General features: G+C 53.7%; 1 protein-coding gene across 3 annotated transcripts in view; it reads right to left on the bottom strand.

The window, feature by feature from the left end:
- Positions 1–229: 229 nt before the first annotated feature.
- Positions 230–22,531, bottom strand: part of RBPMS2 (RNA binding protein, mRNA processing factor 2) — a 29,443-nt gene continuing 7,141 nt past the window's right edge. The window contains exons 2-8 of one of the 3 annotated variants that reach the window (XM_056347073.1): positions 16,435–16,512; positions 15,699–15,737; positions 15,073–15,135; positions 13,322–13,472; positions 12,529–12,677; positions 1,693–1,762; positions 230–1,480 (exon numbers count right to left, since the gene is read on the bottom strand). In XM_056347073.1, the coding sequence (XP_056203048.1) occupies positions 1,700–1,762; positions 12,529–12,677; positions 13,322–13,472; positions 15,073–15,135; positions 15,699–15,737; positions 16,435–16,512 (543 nt within the window). In that variant the 3' untranslated portion in view covers positions 230–1,480; positions 1,693–1,699. Of the gene's footprint in view, positions 1,481–1,692; positions 1,763–5,276; positions 9,726–12,528; positions 12,678–13,321; positions 13,473–15,072; positions 15,136–15,698; positions 15,738–16,434; positions 16,513–22,531 lie in introns of those variants that run through there. The other 2 variants (XM_056347074.1, XM_056347076.1) reach the window with 2 other exon arrangements.

The raw sequence follows: 22,531 nt of genomic DNA, 5'->3' as shown, positions 1-22,531 counted from the left end.
TACACAAAAGCTCAGCCTCAACAGCTCCTTCAACACATGCCCATGCAGGTGAGGACTTGCCCTTCTCCTATGGGGAAGGAGGGAAGATGCCCCAACATATTCATGGTCCTCTGCAGCATCCTAGACCAGCCTGCATCCTTCCAGGCAGGGCTGGGGGAGCAGGGGAAAGACCAAGCCTGAAGCACCCCAACCCAACCCCAGAAGAAAACACAACAGAGCACAGAAGAAGTCACAGCAGCCTCTGGGTATATTTTTTTTTTTTTTGTTGCATTTCATATATTATCCAGTTTCACATTCTCATAGGATCAGCAATTATATAGCAACTTATTCTCAAATCTTTTAATACAAGCAAGACAGCCATGGTCGTATAATACTTAAAGCACTCCAATACCAAGCAAGAAGATGCTAAAACAAAAATTGCACAATTTCTTGTATACTATGCCTGACTGAATCATTGTTACAGAAGACAACCCTTCTCTTTCAAGCTTTTAACTAAACATTAACTTATCTTACAGGATTACAATTTCTCTTTAATAATAATAATAATTAATTGCACACAAACACACAAGAAATTCTTTATGATGCATAAATATTTCCTTATTACACATGGTACAAAAATACTCGTACTTTTTTTTTTGTTCGGTATTCCCATAAGGATGGCCGATTATTTGGCAGGACTGGATGCTCTCCAATCAGAAAGATGTGGGGGGAGGGGGGGGGCGCGGGGGAAAAGTTAGATATTTTACAGCCTTTCTATATATAGAAGTTTGAAGAAAAAAAAAAAAACAAACAAAAACCCCTGACACTAAAACCAGAGAAGAATGGATGAGAACAGAAACCCAGTGCATTGTACTTGGGGGGCAGGGAGGGAAGGGGGGGGGAAAACATTTTTCAAATTTTTCTGGTCATACTGGGAAGGGAAGGGCAGAGGTGGGAGAAGGGGTGAGACAAGGACAGTTAGTATTTCTCAAAGCCAAGTCTTCACTGAAGCAAGATGAAAACCTCGATGGATCAATCCATTGGGCCAAGGACCTGTTGCTAACAGTTACACAAATGCTAGAACAAACAAACTTACACTCACACATACACAAGTTAAGTGTTTTAATTCATGCCAGAAAACATGCAAAACCCATTGCCTTTCATTTCCTTCAGCCAAGGCGCTGGGGCAGGGCGAGCCTGGGGAAGCCCGGGGCTGAGCCCCCCCGGCTGGGTCTCAGCCTGGCTGGACACAAAGCTCAGTCAGGAAGGATGTTGGAGAATGTCAGGATGAAGGGAGGCAGTGCACGGCCGTGGTGGGGGCCACGGCGGCTTCACAGTCCAGGGAGGGGGGGGATGCTGGCAGCCCCGGGGCAGGAGGAGCACGCTGGGGCCAGGCGCCTTGTCCGCTGGCCATAAAACAAACCGAGAGGAGTCTGAGCAATCGTCCCTGGCACATCCCTCCGGAGAGGCAGGGAGGAAGAAAACAAGCCGAGGAGAAACACTGCAGGAGAGGAGCAGCGGTGAGCGGCACCCACAGCCCTTTCTGGGTTCAGTGGGTCTCCCTGCTCCCACCTCATCACCCACCAGTGTAACCCAGCAGCATGCCTAGGGTGGATGCCGGGGGCTGAGCCCAAGCTCCCATCCCTCCTCCCCTCAAAAGTCCAAGGACAAGACAGACAAGGACCCGGCTCCAAGAAGTGATTAATTACTTACTAATGAACTAACAAAACTGACGAGACTTCCATCCTTGCTGGGTAGCTTCAGAGGGAGGATACCAGCGCATCTGGAAAAGAAAGCCAGGCCACAGGTCCATGATCCAGGATTATCTCAACCACAGCCCAAACCTTCACGTTCTTCAGGCCATGTACAAGGTCCACTGAGTAAAGGTGGTCTCCAGCACAGGGAAGGAGGCTCCAAGGTGAGCCCTAAATCCTACTCAAGTAGCATCCCAACCTAGGGCTGTACTGTGCCAGCACTACCCAGCGTGCCAGTCTCACGCTGGCCAGCTCTGGTGGCTCATGCAAGGACAGGCTCAGGCTCACCAGACACCAGCCAGGTCCTCCCTTCACAAGCACAGCAAGATCCCACCTGTCTAAGATGGAAGCTAGCACCCCACCTCAGGGCTTGCCTCAACATCTCCATACTTTCTGCCTATTGGCATGACCACAAGACAGCCCCAATTTCACACCCCATACCTGGTCCCAGCTCACTACAACACACAGACCACCACCATTCAAGCTAGAAAAGCTCCTCACCACCAAGCTGTCTGTGAAGGTTACCACTACAGAAGTGTGTGCAAAGAGGGGCTGCTCCCCCTTCAGCACACTCCCGCTCCCCTAAACACCTCAAGTTTACATCTCTCCCCCCACTCAGGCAGGGCAGAGGAGGCTCACCCCAAGGTGGCGGCCACTCTGCCCTCAGCCAGCAGAAGGTGGCATCTCAAGACCACACACTTAAGCCAGACAACCTCTACATGACACTCATGGGGTAAGAACTGGCTCACACACCACAGAAGAGACCCATGAAGTTTTCTAAACCACAACTTAGCCATCAGAACAGGCTCCAGGCAGACCACATCACAGGAAGAACTTGGTAGAGCTGCAAACCAGCAAGACTTGAGAGGCTTCCCTGGCAGGTCTTTGCTGCCACATCTACTGCTCAGGCCTGCCTCTTGCCAAGGAAGGATTGCTAGATGGGCACCTGATGAGCAGGCATGGGAACAGACACTTTCCAGCCTTTCAATAGATGCAGCAAGCTGGCAACATCCAGCAGAATAGCATCAGGCATCCAGATGCTCCTGCTTGGTCTGCAAGACTGGTACATCGAGTTAGCAGCTTCATGCCTGAGAGCAGGGGGAGATGAGCCTGTGCCACTTGACTGAGCACAGATCCAGCAGCAGGAGCAGCTAGCAGAGCTCAGTCCTGGTGCTGTTTGCAAGGGGAGCTGAAACACAGCAGCCAAACAGCCATCCTCACTCTCCTCGCTCCCCAGCTGGTGGGAGGAGAGCACAGCCTCAGTACGGACAGGTATCGAGAACAGTAGGTACACTCAGGGCTCTGGGTACCAGCAGAATGATGGACTTTGCTAGGAGTGGCAGAAACCCCCTAGAGCCCAGTGTGAACTTTTCCCCTTGGCAGACCATCCTGGCCAGGTTGTCCCCTTGCCTGAACACATCTGGCTAGATGCTCCCCTCCCAAGCACATGCACCACTAGGGCCAGAGGGGAAAAAAAAAAAAAAACCAACCAACCAACCAGTATTCCCAGACCAGCTCCAACCCCAGCGCACGGCACTCTTCCAGTAAGAGGGACCCTTGGGTTGAGGACAGGCAGACTTTCTTGAAGCAAGGTCCCAGGTCATCTGGGCAAAGGAAGAGTTGTGGCCACAGCCAAATCATCCAGGTTGGCAGAGGCTTTACAGCTCATCTAACCCCTGCCTGGCTGTGCCCAGCAAGGGCAACTCTGCCAGCTGGGTCTTGCCAGGGTCGGTCTCCCCTGCAGGCTGTAAGCATGCAAGGGACATCAAGAAAGGCACTCCTGGTTGGGGTGACAGCTGGCAATGAAAGGGAAACAGGAGCTGGCTATTTTCCAGCTACCTAGCAGACAGCACACTACATGACATGGGCAACGCAAGCCTTGCTGCAAAGTTATCCAGGAGTGGAGATGCAAACCTGTGTCCCCAACTGCATTAGACCTCCAGAAGCTGCACACAGGTCTTGAGACAGAACTGGAGACCAGGAGACCTAGAGACTTGGTGACAGCTCTTGGACTACTCTCCAGGCTAGGCACATCCACAGCAGGTCCCCTCAAACCCTACTCCCTTTACCCCTCTAAGAAGCAGAAGCCTGACAACCAACAGAGGTACAAAGCCAGAGGCTTTGATTCACTCCTTCACGCAGAGACATGCAGCAGACTGCCAGGGCCCTGACACTACAGCCTCCTTACAGGAGCTGGAGGGAACAATAAGCACATGCTTCCCAGAAAGCACAGCTGCCTGCTGTGCCCGTCCAGCCTCCACCAGCACACAGGCTGCGATGCTAGTAACTGAACAGCCCCAAACATGAGCATCGAGTCCCTCTTCTTATGATGGCTCCTACATGGAGGAGCCCTGCAAGTTCGTAGAGGCTCTGTCCTAGCAGAAGCCTCTCATCACCCCATCAGGTTAGGTCTGCTGGATCCCAAGCTTCTGTTCAGGCAGTAGGACCACAGTTGAGGTGGCTGTTTGTAGCCAGGCACACTGGGCTGTCAGACTCCTTGTCAGACACCTCTGAGGCAAGCAGGTGCCACCAAGTCAGCTCCCAGATGGCCTCATGATACAGCAGCCAGGTACATCCCAGTCAGTCCAGCCTTGGGTGGAGGCAAATCAAGGGCATAGACATTACCAAGACCATCCTCCCAGTGAGGAGTCCCATCTAGAGCCATGACCAAAGCACTGTCTTGATGCCACGCACACCATGCCTTCCTTCACTTCTCCATTAGCCTGTGAGAGGGACCCAGCACAGCTGCACCCACGCTCACCAGCCTGGGGCCACCACACTGCTCTGGGGCATGGTTGTCTCCCGGCCCTGACACAGGCCAGGAAGCCTCTCTTGCAGCCTGGTGTGGGCAGCAGCATCACTGACACCTTATGGGGCCACCACAGCAGCTGCCAGTGCAAGGACAGGGGTTACGTGCTCCCCCCCAGCCCTGTCACCAGGAGGTGCTTGCTCAGCAGAGCCAACATCTCAGCAGCCAGCAGTCCTCTTCCCTGGCCAGTGTCTCCAGCTCCAGCAGTCCTCCCCTCAACAGCTGGAAGTAGTTTCCTCCTGCCCAGCAGCAACAGGAAACTCCCCCTGCATTCACAAGGCTGCAAGCACTTAACCCCCAGAGCTGCCTCCATCCCACGGGCTCAGCAGCTGTACATAAGCAGGCACAGCAGCTGCACATACAAGACAGCCACCCCCACCCCACTCCCCAGGCCCAACCCCTCCTGGGGGGCCTAAGCCAGCTTCTGCCCCACACTCACGCCCCACCCCAAGCCTAGCCAGAGCCTCCAGTTTCAACAGAAGTACTGCTTTTCTGCTCTGGCACCAATAAACCTCCACCTCTGGTGGACCACCACCTCTCCTCGCCTTCCTCCTGCAGATCTCCAATGCTCACACACACTACCCAGCCAGCAGCACAGCCCTGCAGCCAGAGGGGCTCACCCTGGAGGCTGGTAGGAGCTCACGCTAACGCAATGAGCCTGGCTACAAGCCAAGGCTCTGACATGCTGGCACAGCGAGTGAATGACCTGCCAGGTCTTTCAGCCCAGAGCAGGAACACCCCCTCGCTAGGAGGGATGTTTCTGAAACCATCCAAAAACAATGGAATAAACAGATCAGAGGCAGCAGCCAGCCAAGAGGACATGCTCTCCAGGACTGTGGCACCTGCCCAGGCAGTTTTCCCTTTGCATCCCTCAAAGGGCCTCGGGCACCTTGCTTTTCCCAGGGGGTAGAGAGGCTCTGCAAACAGGGGGCTCCCAGAGCCATCTGGAAGGGGCAGCCAGCACCACAAAAGACTGCACAGGGTTGTCTCAAGAGGATTACAACCCAGCAGGCCAAGCCAGAGCACTTCTCTGTATGGAGCAAATTTCTCTGAGGGCTTTCAGAAAATAAGTTATTTCAAAATACTATGTCTGTCAAGGGGGAAGCTGAGGAAGAGTGAATGGAGACATTCAACACCAGGCAAGGAAGGCAGAGGAAGGGAGGATTTTACTGGAAGTGACACAGTGGCTTCTGGAGCTGCATTAGCTCACAGTTGGAAAAGAGTCTGGCCACACCACTACAAACATCTCCTGCTCGCCTGCCCATAGGGATGAGACAGCACCAGCCAACTGCAGCCAGCCTTGTGCTGCTACATTCAACATCTGTCCCAGAAACAGCTGGAGAAGAGAAATTTGTGCCTCTACCCGCTACCTTCCAGAGGCCAGGTGAAACATCCAGAAGCAAAGAGCCTCTCCCTTGCTTCAGCACAAGGCCAGCACTCCCAAAAGTCACCAAAAAGTGACAAATGGGGCAAATAAACACCTCATCAGCACTTCACTGTCCTTGTCAAGTCCTCCATTGTCTCTCCCAGTTACCCTCAGAATTTAAATTCCCTGTCTTGCCCAAAACTATGCCTTCAGCAGGAAAAAGCGGGGGTCGGAAGGGAGGACTAAGCATGCAGACCCATCCTCAAGCCACCTTTAGCTTGGATGGCCTGCCTTTCCTTCTTAGTTAGTTCTAGGTCTGCCTATCTTTGCTCTGCCACCAGCCCCAGCATCTCATGGAGCTCAGAGCTATCCCTGCAGCTGGAACAGACCCAGCCACCTCCCCAGGTACCAGAAAGGCTCGCTGTGCAGGCAGGGACAGAGCACTCCGTGGTGCTCCTGGGAGCTGGTAGGACCCCCACCAGTATGTCCAAGACCTGCATCTAATTATCAGCAGCTGACACACAGAGCAGCATCTTCAGCTGTGCTGCTGGGACAGCCTCACCCCAGCAAGCCAGGAGCACTCCAGTCACCATGTTCCCCAGGCTGCGGGTCACTGGGTGCAAGCCTTGGGCAGACTACATTGGTGGCTGGCAAGAGCTGCTCTGCTCCAGCTAGAAACACAGCTGATGGGAATGTGACCCAGGGCAGGCAGGGACAGCCTGCAAAGGTACACCTACAAGGCACTAATGTCATCCATTACAGCTCTCTGGACACACACTTCCAGCCTCAGCAGCAGGCACTTCACTCAAGTCATCTGCCTCCAGCGTCCTTCAGGGGGTTGGATTGAGGAGACAAGCATCCAAATGCTTGCATGCTGCCTAAGACCCCAGCAGCCCATCTCACCACCAAGAAAACCTTACTGCAGTCAAATCAAGCACAGACATCTCCCCAGGCAGCTATGGTGAGGGGGAGCTGGAGAATCAGCACATCTCACACCACATTGAGGAGCATGCAGAAGACAACAGGCACCAGTCCATCCTGTTGCTTAGAAGGAGTGTTTTAACAGGCACTGATCCAACGTCTTGTAACTCTGGGCCTTGAAAGCAGCCTACACTACAGCTCATGAAGACAGAGCCACCACACAGGCCACAGGAAACAAGCATCTCTCCCTTTCCCAGAGTGGAAGAGAGCTGTGCTGCTTCCCTTTGGGTTAAACTAGCCAGGGAAAGCCACTGCTGGCCGCAGGTCAGGAAGTCACTTCTGATGGCATCTCAGTCCAGTTGACTCACCAGGTGTGATTCAGCAAGAATGGCTGCCCAGCAGGTACCTGGAGGAACTAAGAGCATCTCCTGCCTGCTCTTCTCTGGCCAGGAGGAAACAGCTAGCTTGGGGAGAGCTTGTCAGGGCTGCTTGGCCAGCTAGGCCAGCACTGAAGTTTAGTAAGACCACATAACCATGAGGGTCTTTAAGAGCACTTCACACCTCTGGGAAGCATGGAGATTGCCCAGAAAAAAATATTTCTGGAAAGTCCTACATGACAACCCCAACAAACAGGCAACAGGTTATTAGGCACAGAAAATCTGCCACTGTCTCCAGCCTCCCATCCCAGGGAGGGTCTTTCAGAGTTCAGCTGCCACAACACGAAGTCCAGGAGATTTTGCAGATGGGACCACAGAGTCCAGAGGTTAGTGGTACACAAAGGCAGGATGCCCATTGTCCAGTAGATCCATCACAGTAGCCTTTGCTTGGTGCTCCAGGGCTCAGCCAGGCTGGTGGCACCCAGGTGGTCACACCCCCAGCAAACAGCAGAAGGCAATACTCTGGGAGAAGCACAACACCTAAGCCCACGCCAGCAGATATCCCCCATGCTCCAAGTTCTCCAAGGCCAGCACCCTAGATTGCAGCCATTGGGATCTGCCTCATGTCCACCCACAACAGCAGCCACTGCTTAGGAGATCCAGCTTGCTCTGAGCCAGCCCAGGCAGCAAACAAGAGGGAATTTTTATTATTTTTTTTTGAACGCTGACCTTTCCTTCCATCAATGGGCTCTGCCTCAGCTCAGTGCTGGGAAGCCTCAGCTCTTGCTGAGCTCTTGCACCACCACCACTGCATAGCCATGATCCTGGACCGCTCCTTCCACTCACCTGGGCAGATCCCCACTTCAGAGACCCATCTCCATCATCTCCTCAAAGTCTCCAGACAGGGCTGCTGCCAGCAAAAGCAACACAGACCTCTGAGGGCACCTTGCGTAGTCCACCCCCTAAAAGGATTAGCACCTGTGAAACTTCACTCCATGACCTGCTCCCTGTCTTGGAAGCATCTACCACAGACAGGCTCCTGGGCTCTGGGTACCCAATGCACCAGCCTAGTCTCCTAGAAGCACCATAATGTAACCACCACCAGCCTCACCCTGTTCTCATGAACCAGTCCTGCATCCAGCCCCTGCTTCCCAGGTCCACCCCTGCCCATAGCAGAGCCCAGCCCCTGGGGGTGCTGCCACAGCTGGCACCTCTTTGCCGAAGAGCCCCAAGAGCATTGATAGCCCCTGGTGTGTCCTACTGCCCACTCAGAGCCTGACTTAGAGACACCCCAAAAGAATTGCTTTCACATCAGAGACACAATGCATCCCAACTCCATTACACAAACAATAGATGAAACTGGTCACAAGGTCCAAGCAGAACAAGACCAGCTGTATCATTGTCTCCATGCTTGTGTCAAGCTCTCCCCATCTTCCCAGGGGATCAACTCTGCACATCTTTGCATCTCATTCTTCCAAGGTCAGAGGCAGACCTGGGCCCCCAGCTTTGATGACTTCTTTCCCCAACATCACTACCATGCAGCAGGGGGGCATATATAAAAAAAAAAAAGTCTACCCAGAACCACTGCAAGAAGTGAGCCAGGACTCTGTTCCTTCAGTTAGAGCTAACCACAGCCTCCATCCTGCCAACCAGTCCCAGGCCAGGCCACCTTCCCTCTTCCAAAGCTCCCAGTTTCCTACGCCGCTCCCATCTCTCCCAGGCTGCCGATTCCCCTCATTATGGCTCAAGACCTGCATCCTGCCTGCGATTTCAGGTTGCAAAAGAGAAGCCAAGCTCCAGGTAGGAACTTGTTCCATTTCCAGTAACTGGAGAGGAAAGAGGTGAGATTAGACCCACAATTAAGGGCAGGGTCTGTCCCGGTATGCAATTCTGGAACAAAGTGACCGACAAGTGCTGTTGTCTAACGTGCCCACTAGAATTTAGTTGTGTGCTATCACTATCATGTCACTCACCGCCCCCACCATGTGCCAAGAGTGAGGTCAAGGTGTATTTCTGGTTGCCCTCAGAGGGTCATGGTTGGGGAGAAACCAGGTTTCTTTCACACCGAGTGGCAGGGTTGTCTCTGCCCCAGCTCAACCGGGCTGCTCCCCTCCCACTGGCGGGACATGGCTGAGCCTGGCTCAGCTGGGAGAAGTTGATGTAAGATGGTGCCATGCTGTGTGCGCCATGTCATGTGCTGCCAAGTTGGAGATGTGGGTTAGAAAGAAGGCCTGGTATCTCATTCCCCAGGCTCTGGTGGGTGGGTAGCGTGAGGCCCATGCACTGGGTTGCCAAGGAGATACGCAGAAGCTTGCAAATCCCATGGTGCACCTTGGAGGAGAGATGGTTACCTTACCAGTCTTCCCAGACGTGGCTGCCATCATGCTTAACACTTCTAGGAATGGAGCTGTAGTACAGCCACTCCACTAGCTGCAATAAGGCATCACTAGGGTGTCCCATCTCCAGGGACAGCTCTGAGCTTCAGGGCTAGCCTGCGCTGGCATCATGGCTGGAGTTCACTAGGGACATCAAAGGAGGGATTTGAGAGAGGGTGGGAGGGAGGGAAGGCAGATGGGACAATCTTTCAGTCAGTGGAGTCCCCACAGGCAGAGGCTCTCAGCAGTGCAGGGTCAGGCCACAGTCACACCTGCAGCAGCCTGGTGCCTGCAGGAGCATCATGGTGGCTCAGCAGTGCCAGGAGCTGCAGCCATCAGTCTCATCTGCGAGCAGCTTACTGACAGCTCCCAGCGCATGAGCCAAGGCCAGGCCAGCCTCGTGCCATCTCCTGCCAGCCCTCTGGGCAGCTCTTCAGGAGGCCACACAGGTGCATTGCAGAGGACAGCCACCTCCTCTCCCGCTTGCTACCAGACTTGAACACCGAGCTGCAAGAGGATGAGCACTTCAGGTTTCAATCTTTTGCGACAAGCTCTCAGTTTAGCTACGGCCTCCAACTTCATGCCCGATTGCTACAGAGCTGCTACAGCTCTAGCCACCCCCATGAATGTCCTCCAGCCAACACCAATCTTGGGAGGAAGAACCACAGCTGTCCTGGAGAACAACCCACATATCCACCACCCCACCAGCAAGGCAAACCGGCCCCTACCAGTGAGGGCAGAGGGGTCAACACACCAGGACTAAGGTTGCAGCTTTTGGCCCAGTTTGTGAGCAAAAGTCATCTCACTGACTCCACCCTGCCTTGGCTCCACGAGGGAGAGAGCTCCTGCCCAGAACCCAGCAGCTCAGAGCTGCTAGCCTGAGTAATGTTTAACCCCATAACACTTTATTGGTAACATATACTGTGCCAGAATGCCTCCCTGCGAGGTCATACCAGCTCAAGCACAATGCAGCAAAGAGTGGCTGTAACTGCTTGGCCAGCCCAGCTGCTCCTCAGCACAGAGCTGGGTCCAGCCGTGGCCGCAGCCTGGAGATGCTACGCTGGCTCCCTAAAGTTTAGGGGCACGTCACCACTTACGGACCTCCTTGGGTCGAGAGTCCTACCTATACTGGGAGCTCCCTGGCACCTCAGGGTCATTCTTCAGGCCAGAAGACCTCTTTGAAAGCTAGTAGCCAGCTAACTGGAGGGCAGGAGCCAAGACTGCAGAGAGAAGAAATCTGGCTGAAGGCTTCCTTGATACCCTCCACTTTAGGAGAGGGGAGTTTTTCTCCCTCACCACACACCCTTATGCCCAGGTCTCCATACAGTCACCGATGATCATCCCTGAAGGAACTGCACTAACAGCTTCACCTTCCTCAACCACCTCTGCCAGGCCACAGGGGTTTTCTCCTGGCCCTCCCTGACAGGGGAAGTTATCCACCATCCTACACACAAGGGGCAGGGAAAGGAAGACATCTGCTCTCCTGGGCTGCCCAGGAACAGAGCACACTCCTGTAGTTATGGGCACCATCAATAACTTTTAGAGAACACCAGCAAGCACAACCCTCCCAGTAAAGGGTCAGCCTGGCTCTGGAGACCCTGGGAAGAACAAGCCAGTGCCTAGTCCTGCCCTGGGCCCCACATACTTCTTGCCTACCCTGCAGGAGCTTCAGCCCAACACTAGCTCACCAGTAGAAGGGCAAAAGCATCAGAGGCCTGCAGGTGTGCAAGGGGCAGGACAGACAAACCTATGCAGGCCAGGAGCTTGCATCCCCTCCACTGCCTCCATATTGCATCTGGGAAACAAGCCTGGGCTGAAGCTGGGCAGTTACAGTCAAGATGCTTGCAGGAAGCAAGAGGAGGATGCCAAAGGGCCAGCTGAGCTGACCATCAGCAGAACAAGGTGAGGGGACACAGCTCTTCTCTCAATTTAAGCAGGGAAGAGCAAAGCTAAACACCCTGCTTGGCAGGGCTAAGCCCCAATGCTCTGAGCTCTAAGCCCAGAATCCCACCGCCCTAATCCCTCATGGCACTACTACAAGAGCAGAGACCAAAGCAGGCAGAGCACAGCTGGCTGTAACACCAAGCAGGGCAGAGACACTCCACATTCTCCTGGGCAAGTGCTCCAAACCAAGCACCTTAACTTGGAATTAGGACACTACTTTTGTTTTGGCTTTCCCTCTGTATTTCCATGGTTTCAGGGACTTCATGCACAGCAGGGGTGTTGGTCTCAGTACATTAAAGTATTCCAGTCTCAGACCAGTACAGACATCCCTACACCTCCACCTGTCAGCAAGCATAGCCTGGGGCACCAGGCAGCTGGTTGCACCACCACCAGCATTTCCAGAGGCTCATACACAGAGTGACCCTCTCCAAGGTGGCTAACACCACTGTTCCCTCAGAGACTGTCACTGCAGCAAGGCTCTGATCACTCATCTCCTGCAGGACATCCTCCTCCAGCTTCTAAAGTATTTTAGTCTCTTGGCCCAAGGGGGTCCCAGCTGAGCCCCTCAGCTTCAGTACCAACTAAGCCTGTTGCCTTCACTGTGATTTCAAGGAGGACATTTCGTAGCTATTTTACTTGCTGGCAGGTAGCATTTCCTACCAGCAGTCCCACAACATGATTCTCTGGCCAGAGAGACCAGCAAAGCCAGCCAGAAACTGAGCCCTGACTTTCTCCCACCTGCCTGCTCTTGCAGAGAAGCAGGCTGGACCTGCAGGCTCAGAAGTCATTGTCCAGCTCTGACTGCTCTCAGCCACGTAGCCCTCTCCCCTGCAGTTTGCTCAGGGCTGGGGGCCCCCACGCACACACTTCAGCCAGGCTGAGGCTTTGCCCAGGAGCCAAGGTGCAGAGGCCAGGGTCAAACCAGCTGAGCAGAGACCCCAGGAGCAAGCACTGGGGCAGGAGAGAGAAGAGAGCCCAGTTCCTGGCATGCGGAGTGACTCACCTGAGCGTGAAGAGCAGCAGCCGCAGCAGCAGCTGCCGGGTATGTGAAGGCAGCATGGGGGATGGCAGGGGTTAGCTCCGTAGTGTACAGTGGGTAGGGAGCCCATGCTTCTGGGGATGCTGGAATAAGAGCCGCTCCAGTCAGGTCATCTAGAAGGGAGGAGACAAGGTGACAGCATCTCAGTAGCTGGCCCCAATGGCCCACTTCAGGGCCAGGCTCTGGCTTCCCAACCCCAAACTAAAGCTTTGCACTGCCATTTCAGTGAGGTATGAAGTTTAGCACCCTGCAGCATCTCTGCTGACAGCAGATCTTCTGGCCTCCCAGCCTTGCCAGGAGAGGCCAGGAACATGCTCCACCACCGCTCAGCACCCTGCACAGGCTTTGGGCAGGCTGACTCACACGTGCCACAGAGGGCTGGTGCTGCAGGACAGCAGGCCATGAGGCAGAGTTCTCAGCACCACGTTACAGCTGCCCAGCCAGCCTCAGCAGGGCTGCTCGCCCCACGACTCATACTCTCGGCTTCCCACCTAACAATGGTTTGAAGGACTTATTGTATCACTTGAACTACCAAAACCAACTCCGCTCTCCCAACACTTCCAGTGTTGGCCAGAAACCTTATCAGATGCCTGTTACTCTCCTGCAACCCTAACATGCTGGCCTTCCTGCACCAGGCATATTTCAGGCCAAAGCATACATGGGTATGGTTTCCTTCCCACCCTAGCAGCATTCCCAGGGTTGGACATCTCTCAGGTTGGGCCAGCCATGACCTCAAAGTCCCTCCCAGCATACTCACAGGGGTCCCGTGCAATGAAGTGTGCACCCAAGGCAGGGTGGATATTGGTGGGGTTTGGTGTGGCCATCAGCTTGCTCTTGGCCATCTTTGTGTTGGCTTTAGCAAACTCTAACCGCAAGGTCTGGGGGTTCTCTGGGTCAAAGCGGATGCCCTGTCACAGAAGAAAGCACAGGAATCTCTCAGAGGTGAGGTTTCCAGTTCAAGCACAGGATGTGTCTATTCATGGAGCAAAGCCCAACCAGGGAACCAAGGCCATCACCCTGCAGTCACATGCCCAGAATTTTGTCACCTCATGGCAACACGAGCTCCCACATGCTTGTATTTATGTTTAGCTGGCCTAGGACCACTGCTTCCAACATGAGGGACACTGTTCTGCTCCTTACATGCAGTTCACCAAGCAGCATAGCAGTGATGGCTACCAGCACTGGTCAGGAAATATCTGTCTGCTGGAGCTGGGATAACCCCATCAATATGAGGGCTCCTATATCTACTGCCAGCCTGGGCAGAGACCCTAGCACATGCCCCACTGCCCAGGGCAAGGTCTACAGCAGAGCAGAATCAGATCAGCATGTCTTGGTGCCTTGATCCCACTAACTTCTGCAGGCCCATGTGGGGTGGAGATAGTTTTGGGTATGCCTGCCACACTGACCATTCTCACATCTTTTTCTTGAGCTGGGGCAGTTTGGAAATGCTGTGAATGTGCTGAATAGCCTGTACCACACAGCTTTGGCCCTACTTCACAAACAGCAGCACAGGACTGCACCATCCTTCCCTTCTGAAGGACAGACCTCCTGGCTGCAGAGGTCCTGACAGGCCAGAGTCCAGGACAAGGACCTGCTCTGCTGAACTGCCATACACTTTTCTTCAGGGCATTTGATAAGCCAGGCTTTAACAAGGCTACTAGCACCAAGCAAGTCCTATGGCCACATGATGGGCCAGCTTTGCGGTGAGCCTGCTTCACTACCCACATACCCTGTGAGCTTGACCTAGAGCTTCAAAAAGCTCACGCTAACACAAGTAGTGCTCCACATGCCTTAGTAAAGAATTGCAGTGCGTCAGCCGGTACCCCCTGTGCCTCTGCATGCCTGGGAACCACCTATGCCCCCAACGCCTCTCTTCTCTGGGGAACCAGTCCCCCACAGACAAGACGACCTGCCTGCTTCAGGTACTCCAAGCCAAGCTCAAGTCAAGCAGTCAAGCCAAGATAAGCGCCCACCTGCAGACAGCAGGAGGAAAAGCTCCTTAAAGAGCAGCTCTGGCCACACATCACCACACAGAGGTAATCCATACTCATTTGAGCAAGGCAGGCGTGTGTCTCCATCTTCAGCTCCTCCCAGGGAGGAGAGGGAGCACTAAACAGATAAGAGATAGGATCCACAGCCTGGATCCTGTTGCCAGCAGCCAGCTGTTGAGTAAGGAGGTACATGCCAACTTGAGGAAAGAAGTAGCTGTTCTTTCCCATACCCTCAGAGGCCCTCAAGCAGTCTTCCAGCAGTCAGAAATTATACCTACACTAAGTGTGGGACAGTTTGCATCCATTTTCTTAGGCTGACGTCAGCCTTTAAACAGCTTTCCTACTTCCCTGGTGAGATGCTGCAGAAGCATTTAGCTTCCATACTCAAGGACACAGCTGAGACACCTTGATCCTTCCTGTGCGATGGACAAGCCAAGCACCACTCTAGCCCACTGCTCCAGGTCTAGCTACAGCAGGGCACATGGCCCCCAGCCCTCCCAGCACATCAGGTACTCACATTCAAGGCGTTCTTTGCTGCTTCAGCACCAGCCCGGCTGTCAAAGGTCACAAAGCCAACTGGCTAGAAGAAATAATGCTGATTTCAGTTTGGAAGCCTCTTCCAGCTCCTCAGACTACCCTGCCACCCCCTCTGCCCCAGACAGCTTACGGAAAGCAGAAGCAGAGGGCCTCAAACAGAGCTTGAAGGGTCTTGGGTCATCAGGCCAAGATTCCTGCTCTGTCTGCTCCCACCACAGCAAGACACTTTGGTATTCCTACATGTGGGGGACACTGCTCATCCTGGTAGTCCCCAGCAAGGGTACCTCTTGCCCACTAAGGGAACTACTGCCTTGATTAGGATGGCCTGGGGACAGTTTCTGGCAGCACAGTGTTTAAGATTGAAGCATCGGGTCTCACTGAGCCCATGTGGTCCTGGGCAGCAATAGAAGATACAGAGCCATTCAGCACATGCTGAGAGCTTGGGGCTGGCCAGGACAGTGGAGGTGAGCAGAACCCAGCTGTATACATGGCACTGAACACAGACAATACTTTACATAGCAAAACAGTATCTGTCCCTCCTCCCCTCCCAGCATGCCTGGTTTTCTAGCAAAAGCTGAAAATACCCAAGCTGGAAGAAGGAGATACCTGCTTTGAAGTTAGCTTGATCAGTGACCCTTCATAACCCTGCAGAAGGGAAGAAAGGCAAGTCAGTGTCAGGTTCCTGAAGGAGCCAAGCTACAAGAGAGACACAACATGACAGCTCTAGGAGCTCCTGTAGCACCAAACCCTTCAGAAGGCAGGGTCTGCAGCAGGAGTAGGTATGCTAACACTTTTCTTTCCCAACAAAGGAGGAGACAGATTACACTAAGGGCAGAGTGGCTACCTTAGCTAGTCCATTCTGGCCCTTTGGGAAGAAATCCCCTTTTCTAGCTCTTCACCAAGCTACTAAGATGAGGACCCTGCCTGGCTAGTGCCTAGAGAACAGAGAGCACCCTGTGCTAGGACAGTGCACACAAGAGAATCCCACTTTCCCCAAGGACAGCCTATGTGGCAATCCAGTGAAGGACGGACAGTTAGGGGATCAGGACACATCCATCCACAGGGAAGGGCTGGCCCAGTTGGGCAGCAGGGCTTACCAAGCAGCCTTCACTGAACTCGGAGGCAGCATGATTTTAACAACAGGCGCCAGGGAAGGTTACCCAGCTGAGTACAAGCCAGGGGCTACCTACCATGCTGGTTTCATACCAGGTTCCCCAAGCTTTCACAGGAGGCCTACCTTCCTACTTCATCCTTGTTTCTGCTCTGACAGAGATCTTTGCTGCAAGGTTTGCCACACGACTGCATCTTTCCCACCAAAGACCATGTCTGAAGACCTTCTTACCTTGAACGGTCGGAAGAGTAGGTAGAGCTCTCTGGGCTTGATATCCACAGGAAGGCCACTGACAAACAGCGTACGTACCTAGGAGAGGGGTCAACGAGGTCTACTGAGAGGAGATGCTTAGTACCAAAGCAGGAGTACAGAGCACAGTTCGGAAGTTAGGTGCAATAAGAGTAGGACACCTTGCAGGCACTGACCCTTCCTACATTAAAGGAGCACTGCCCAGGATAACACAGCCAGACCTTTCCTCCCTGCCACAAAGGATTTAGACCTTTGTGAAAACTCAGTCTCTAGCAGAATAGTCTGGGTTGCTTAAGGCACAGACACCAGCCCTACAGCCTGACTGGACCTTGATGACTAAAACTTGAAAAGACTGCTAAAAGACCATACACTGCCAAAAATACCAAGTTTGACACATATCAAAGGTCCAGAGGAAACCAGTATAAACCCCAGTTGTCTGTCTAGCTTTTCCTACAGATAACACACTAGATCTCCTTTCTTTAGCCTATCCTGGCACTTCAGCCACTGATTCAAAGACAGCCTTCAATTTGAAAAAAATACCTCACACCTTTTGACTCCTGCAACAGCCCTAGATCATCATTGTTAGGATGATTTTTGGGTCCATCCTAGCTCCTTCACCCACACACATCAGACCATTCAGAAACTGCTCCCAAACAGCTCTTACAGTGTTAGTTCTGTTGTGCCCAGCCAAAAGCCAGCTGTGCTGCACCAAGGCCATGTAGGCTGCTCCTCTTCCCAAGCTACAGAAGTCATGTACCAAGTCCAAATTCACTCAGCATGTATAAGCAAAAATATGGTACCAGAGGAAGATTCCAATAGATAATCTGTTGAAATATCTCTAATAGTTCACGTGAAGTTGTGCTTACTAAGGCATAAACATTACAGCATATCAACTGAGCACCAAAGCAGGGAAGTTTCTCCTGTTTACAGGAGAAAGAACACGCCTCCTTGAGCTCCTGTGGCCAAGACAGTCCTGCCAGGGCAGAGACATACCCTTCATATCATCTCAAGGGGCAGCTTAAGCCCTCCAGGACAGACAGTGATCATAGAGTCTTGGGATCCTCTGCTCTCTGTGCATGCTGAGACTAAGGGCTACCACCACCCCATGAATACCCCAGCAGGCTGCTATCACCCCCCTTGGTGTGCAGAGCCCTTCTCTAGCCTGGCATCCCTCAAAGCTGCTGCAGAATGTGACCACTGAGCATCCTTTCCTCCAACACTGGCATGCTTCCCATCTCCTCCCCAGTTCCTCTGCATGGACAGCCCTACCATACACCCCAGCTTTTTCTTTGCCCTGTCAAGGGAAGCAGGATGCTATCTGGACCACTCCAGAAACACTTCCCCTGCCCAGGCTCAGTCTCACAGTCCCCCCACCTGGCTCAGCCCCTTATCTGATGCATCACTCCAGGGCCACCTCATGCCCAGACAGAGCTGGCAATGGCACTCTCTCAGCTTCCTGGCTGCCTTTAAGACTTTGGCGCTTGCGCTTCAGCATGAGCTACATGGAGCACCTGCAGTGCATTCCCAGAAGACACACGGCCATCTCTTGCAGGACTGTGCAGAGTGTGGTGGCACGTATCTGCCTCAGCCATGCGAGAGCACCATCCCTTTTCAATATTTCAGGATCTGAGTGTGCTCAGACCCCAGAATGGATGTTTCTTCCAAGCAGATAGAAATCTGCATCCCTGCAGAGTCTCTAAATGGTCCTGTGATGTGTTGCTAAGTAAGTCCTTACGACAGGCGTGACAGAATGGAAGATGCACAGTTGCTCAGGGAAAGGCAACTACTCTGAGCCCTTAAAACAGCCAGAACAGAGCAACACAGGTGCTAGGAAAGCTCTTTGTCAGAGGTCAAGAGCTCCTAATGCCAGCCCCACAAGTGGCTGCCAAGGACAGGAGCAAGAGACCTTCTCTCACAAGCTAAAAGCTTCCCTTGGCCTCCAGGTCCTGTCTGTCACCATACACAGCATTGGAAAGGGGATCCCAGCCAACCCACAGCACCTGCCAAGGGCTGGCATCACCCCAAGGAAAGCCTGGGCAACTCCAAATACCACCAACTAACATCTTGCAATAAGGTTTCCCCAAGGACCTCAAGATGGACCGAGGAAGGTCTCTGCTCAGAAGAGCTTGTCAGAAGCAATGAAACCAAGTGGTTGGTTTTCTGAGATCTCTGCAATTCAGCACATCCATAAGTGATCTAGAAAAAGGGGAAAGCAAGACTAAGTCATTCAGGGAAGGGAGGGCAAGGCTGGTGAGAGACCAGAGCAATACATTCAAGGGGCAGAGTGAGATCACTTCTGAGATCAGGTGTGAACATGGGATCAGCAACAATCAGAAAGCAAAGGTGATCAGGAGTCCAGCCTCCTCCCTCTGCTCCTAGAAAGAGGAAACCACTGATTAGGGCAAGAGGGTCTGGATGAGCATCTTCCAGTGTATTAACTGAATTGGGACTCTCCAGTCACCCCTTTGCAGGCTAAGTCCTGCAGGCTTTTAAAGGCCACCAGGACCACCCAGGGCTAATGAATCCAGGCTTCCAGCCCTTGCACTCAACATGCCAAGACAGGGCAGGCTTCTGCTTAAGTACATTTGCCCTGCTTTAACTCCCTGCCACCAAATCCCAGATCCATGTAGCTATCCAGCCTCCCCACAAAGCAGCTGGAAAAGCCACAGGACAAAAAAGAAAAATGTGTACATCTCTCTACATCTATCTCCACCCTGGGCTAGATCAGGAACTGCCTAGACCAAACTGGATGTTCAGCAGGAGCTTGAAGATACAGCAGAAAGATCTCCAGGAATGCTCACTCTTAGCCTCTGCTACCAACCACTCAAAATGTGATACCAGGTGAGAGCAATTCCATCTCACCCAGGACAACTGGTCTTAACCAGACACACATGCACAGAGAGAAGCAGGGCAGTGGGGTAAGGAGCAGCTCTTGCCTAAGACAGCCCAGCAGGGTCACACAGCTGGAGGCCCTGCAGAAAATGCTTTCCCTTCCTCATCCCTGCCCCCTTTGGGGATGTCCCCAGTCCAAATACCTGGCAGAGATGGAGGATGTGGGGACAGGGTGCACCTCTCCAGGGGCTGCATGGCCACCCAGAGGGACAGGGTGCTTTGCGGAACAGGAGAAGGACAGCCAACCTAAATTTCCCCTGATACAGTGCAGCTCTGCTAATTGCTTTAACGATCAGCTGTGCACAGTTATGGGCTGCTTGGATGGAGGTTGGAGCAGGCTCAGCCCCACTGGCACCCAGGCTGGTGGCTCACTATGTCATCTTCCCCCAGGTAAGGTGGGATGGGCTCACCACTCATGGTGACGGGACACCACAACATCCCATCACTGTGTCCTACCTGGGCGAACCCCCCCAACCTTCCTCTCCCTGCAGGTTTTCCCCAAAAAGCTTGTGGCCTTCTCCACCTGGATTGACAGGACCCGCTGGGCACACAACACCTGGGCCATGGATGCCATCATCATCATCACCACCATGGCAGACATGTGCCAGGAGGGACAAGACCATCTAAGCCATCTCAGAAAGGAAGGATCCCAGCATAGCCTCCCACTCAGAAGGGAGAGAGGGAGGGACAAGGACAAACCCATTCAGTGTTCAATTTGTCATGGCTTTAAAGCAGTCCTTACACAGCTGTGTCTCCCAGAAGGGACACACACCTAGCAAGCATAGCCAGGTACTTAGCACCAAGGCTTTAAAGAAGCCAAACAGCAACACTGCCTGTTACTGCCTGTTCCTACCACAGCCCCAGCACTGCCAGGAGGTCAGCATGGATTTTACAGCATCCACATCTCCTGGCCACATCTGCTTTTAAATAAGAGCTCTTGAAAGGGAGTCCCAAGCAGAGCCAGACACTGCCCTGCAGCCCAGAAGGGTCAAGCTATGTCAGAAACATAGGTGCAAAGGCACAAGTACCCACCTCCAGCGAGGCCGCTCTGGTAGGTCTCCAGCACTGAGCTTTTGTTAACAGACAGCTCTGAATCCTCCCAGAAGCCAGCAAGGCTGACCCTCCCTCCTGCCTGATCAGCCCTATTGCTGCATTACCTACAGCCCTGCTTATGCTCAGCTGTGGCCGCTGTAGCCCCCCAAAATTGGCCAGGTCCCAGGGCCATGCTCACAGCACCCAACACACACAAGCCTTTACCACCAGCTATTAGGAAACACCTGAGGCCAGCTACAGCAGAAGCATGCCCCAGTGCTTCATCCACACCATGGCACCAGACATCCCCATCTCCAGGAAGTCACTCCCAGCTAAATGCCATTTTTTCCTGGAGGCAAGCCATCTCCCACTCATTCACACCAGTATGTCCACCGAGCCTTTTTCCTATGCCACCAGCAGAAGGGAGCCCCACAGCACACTGCTGACGACAGGGACAAGCTCTGCCACAGCACCTCAAGTGCAGTGCCCACTCCAGGCAGCCACCCTGAGGTCCCAGCAGCTCAGACACACAGGCTACAGCTCTTCCCATGGGAAAGCATCCCAGCTGGGGGCCCCCAGCACCCAGGCCGAGCCACAGGGGGATGCAGAGCCCAGCCCTGGCCACAGCCATGCAGCCAGGGCCATTTGACACGAGGCTGCTGGAATGCAGCAAGCTGCTCCGGGAGCCAGGACTTATAAGGCACAGCAGCAAGAGGCAGGGAAGCGAGCTTGAAAACAGGGCTGCAGGGAGGGAAGCGCTCAGCTCCCCAGCCAATGCTTCAAAATGAGAGCACACCCTCACCTGGGACTGGGGCTGCAGGGTCCCTGCCCCAGCAATGCAGGGCAGGGGAAAGCTGGGACAGGGAGATGGCTCGTCTGTGCTAGGGACAGCTTAGGCAGAAAGCAGGGCAGCCCCACCACCACCGAGTGTGCCTCCCAAGGGGAAGGGGCTGGCCAACAGGCTCCTTCACCACTCCATGCCTCAGTTTCCCTGACACCTGTGGGGCTCAAGAGCAGGGAGGCTGCAAGAGCTGGCTGCCTGCTTGCAATTCCAGCACTGGCAGAGCTCCAATGTCCTCGCAGCACCGGCAGGTAGGGTAGCACTGAACCCCAGTGCAGGATCAGACCAGAAGCTGCTCTATCCAGGAAGCCCCAAGCACCCACAGGGCACCCCACACACACACCGGAAAGATGTTCCCCCATCCCCAGAGGGGAAAGAGGGTCTTGAACTTCCCCCAGCACTTGAAGCAAGGAGGGCTTCGGGCATTTCTCTCCAAAATCAGCCTTTTGCACAAAAGACACCCAAGGACCAACATCCTGCTTTCCAAAAAGGAGGAAGGCAAGCTGACCACAAGCAAACCTGAGTGTGAAAGTATTTTGTCCCCAAGGCTGGGGCATTTCACATGTGACACTGCTTATAGCTGGATCAGCCCCTCCCCAGCATTGCTCTTCCTTCATGTCAGGCAAAGGCACATCAATGGGGCTCAACCACCCCTGCGGTCAGGCTAGGAAGGCGTTCAAGCAGTGGGGGAAGCTGGGAGAGGCACCAGCCTCTGGCCGGCAGAGCAGGAAGCACATGGGAGCCGATAAGTCCAGGCACAACGGGACAGCACCCAAGAATAGTCCCCAGCCCCAGCAGAGGAAGCGCTGCTGGCATAGCCCTGCAGCGGAGACTCCCCCCGGCTCTCCACTACCGAGTTCCATCCCCTGCACCTCTGCAGGATCTCATGGAAGGGATGGCACCCAAGGGAGCTTGGGCCACAGCAGAGTTTCAAAGCTGTTGAAACATTTAGGGATGCCAGCCACACAACTCCCAAGAGATTACTGTGCCAACAGGGCAGTTGCCCAGCTCAGGGATATGGCCAGTTGAGCATCCTCAGGATGCTATCACAGCCTTCCACCTAGCCAAGGGGTCTCCTGAGCTAGAAGAGACATGCACAAGTATTACAGCCAACATGCTGCTGAAGGACACTCACATCCATGCTTGCACTACCCAGCCCACTGCAGTAAGCCTCTGGCTCCAGAGGCCCAGCAGCACATCTGCTGGGTGTTCTGATGTTCAGGGACCTACAGACACATCTCACCATCAGCTAGAGCCACAGACCTTACCCACGGAGACAGCTATCGCACCAGGTAAGCCTGCTGCAGACCAGCT

Source organism: Falco biarmicus, chromosome 7 (genome assembly GCF_023638135.1).
Source record: "Falco biarmicus isolate bFalBia1 chromosome 7, bFalBia1.pri, whole genome shotgun sequence".
Taxonomy (NCBI): Eukaryota; Metazoa; Chordata; class Aves; order Falconiformes; family Falconidae; genus Falco; species Falco biarmicus.
Note: the sequence above shows the minus strand (reverse complement) of the source record. Positions and strands in the feature narration are given on the sequence as shown.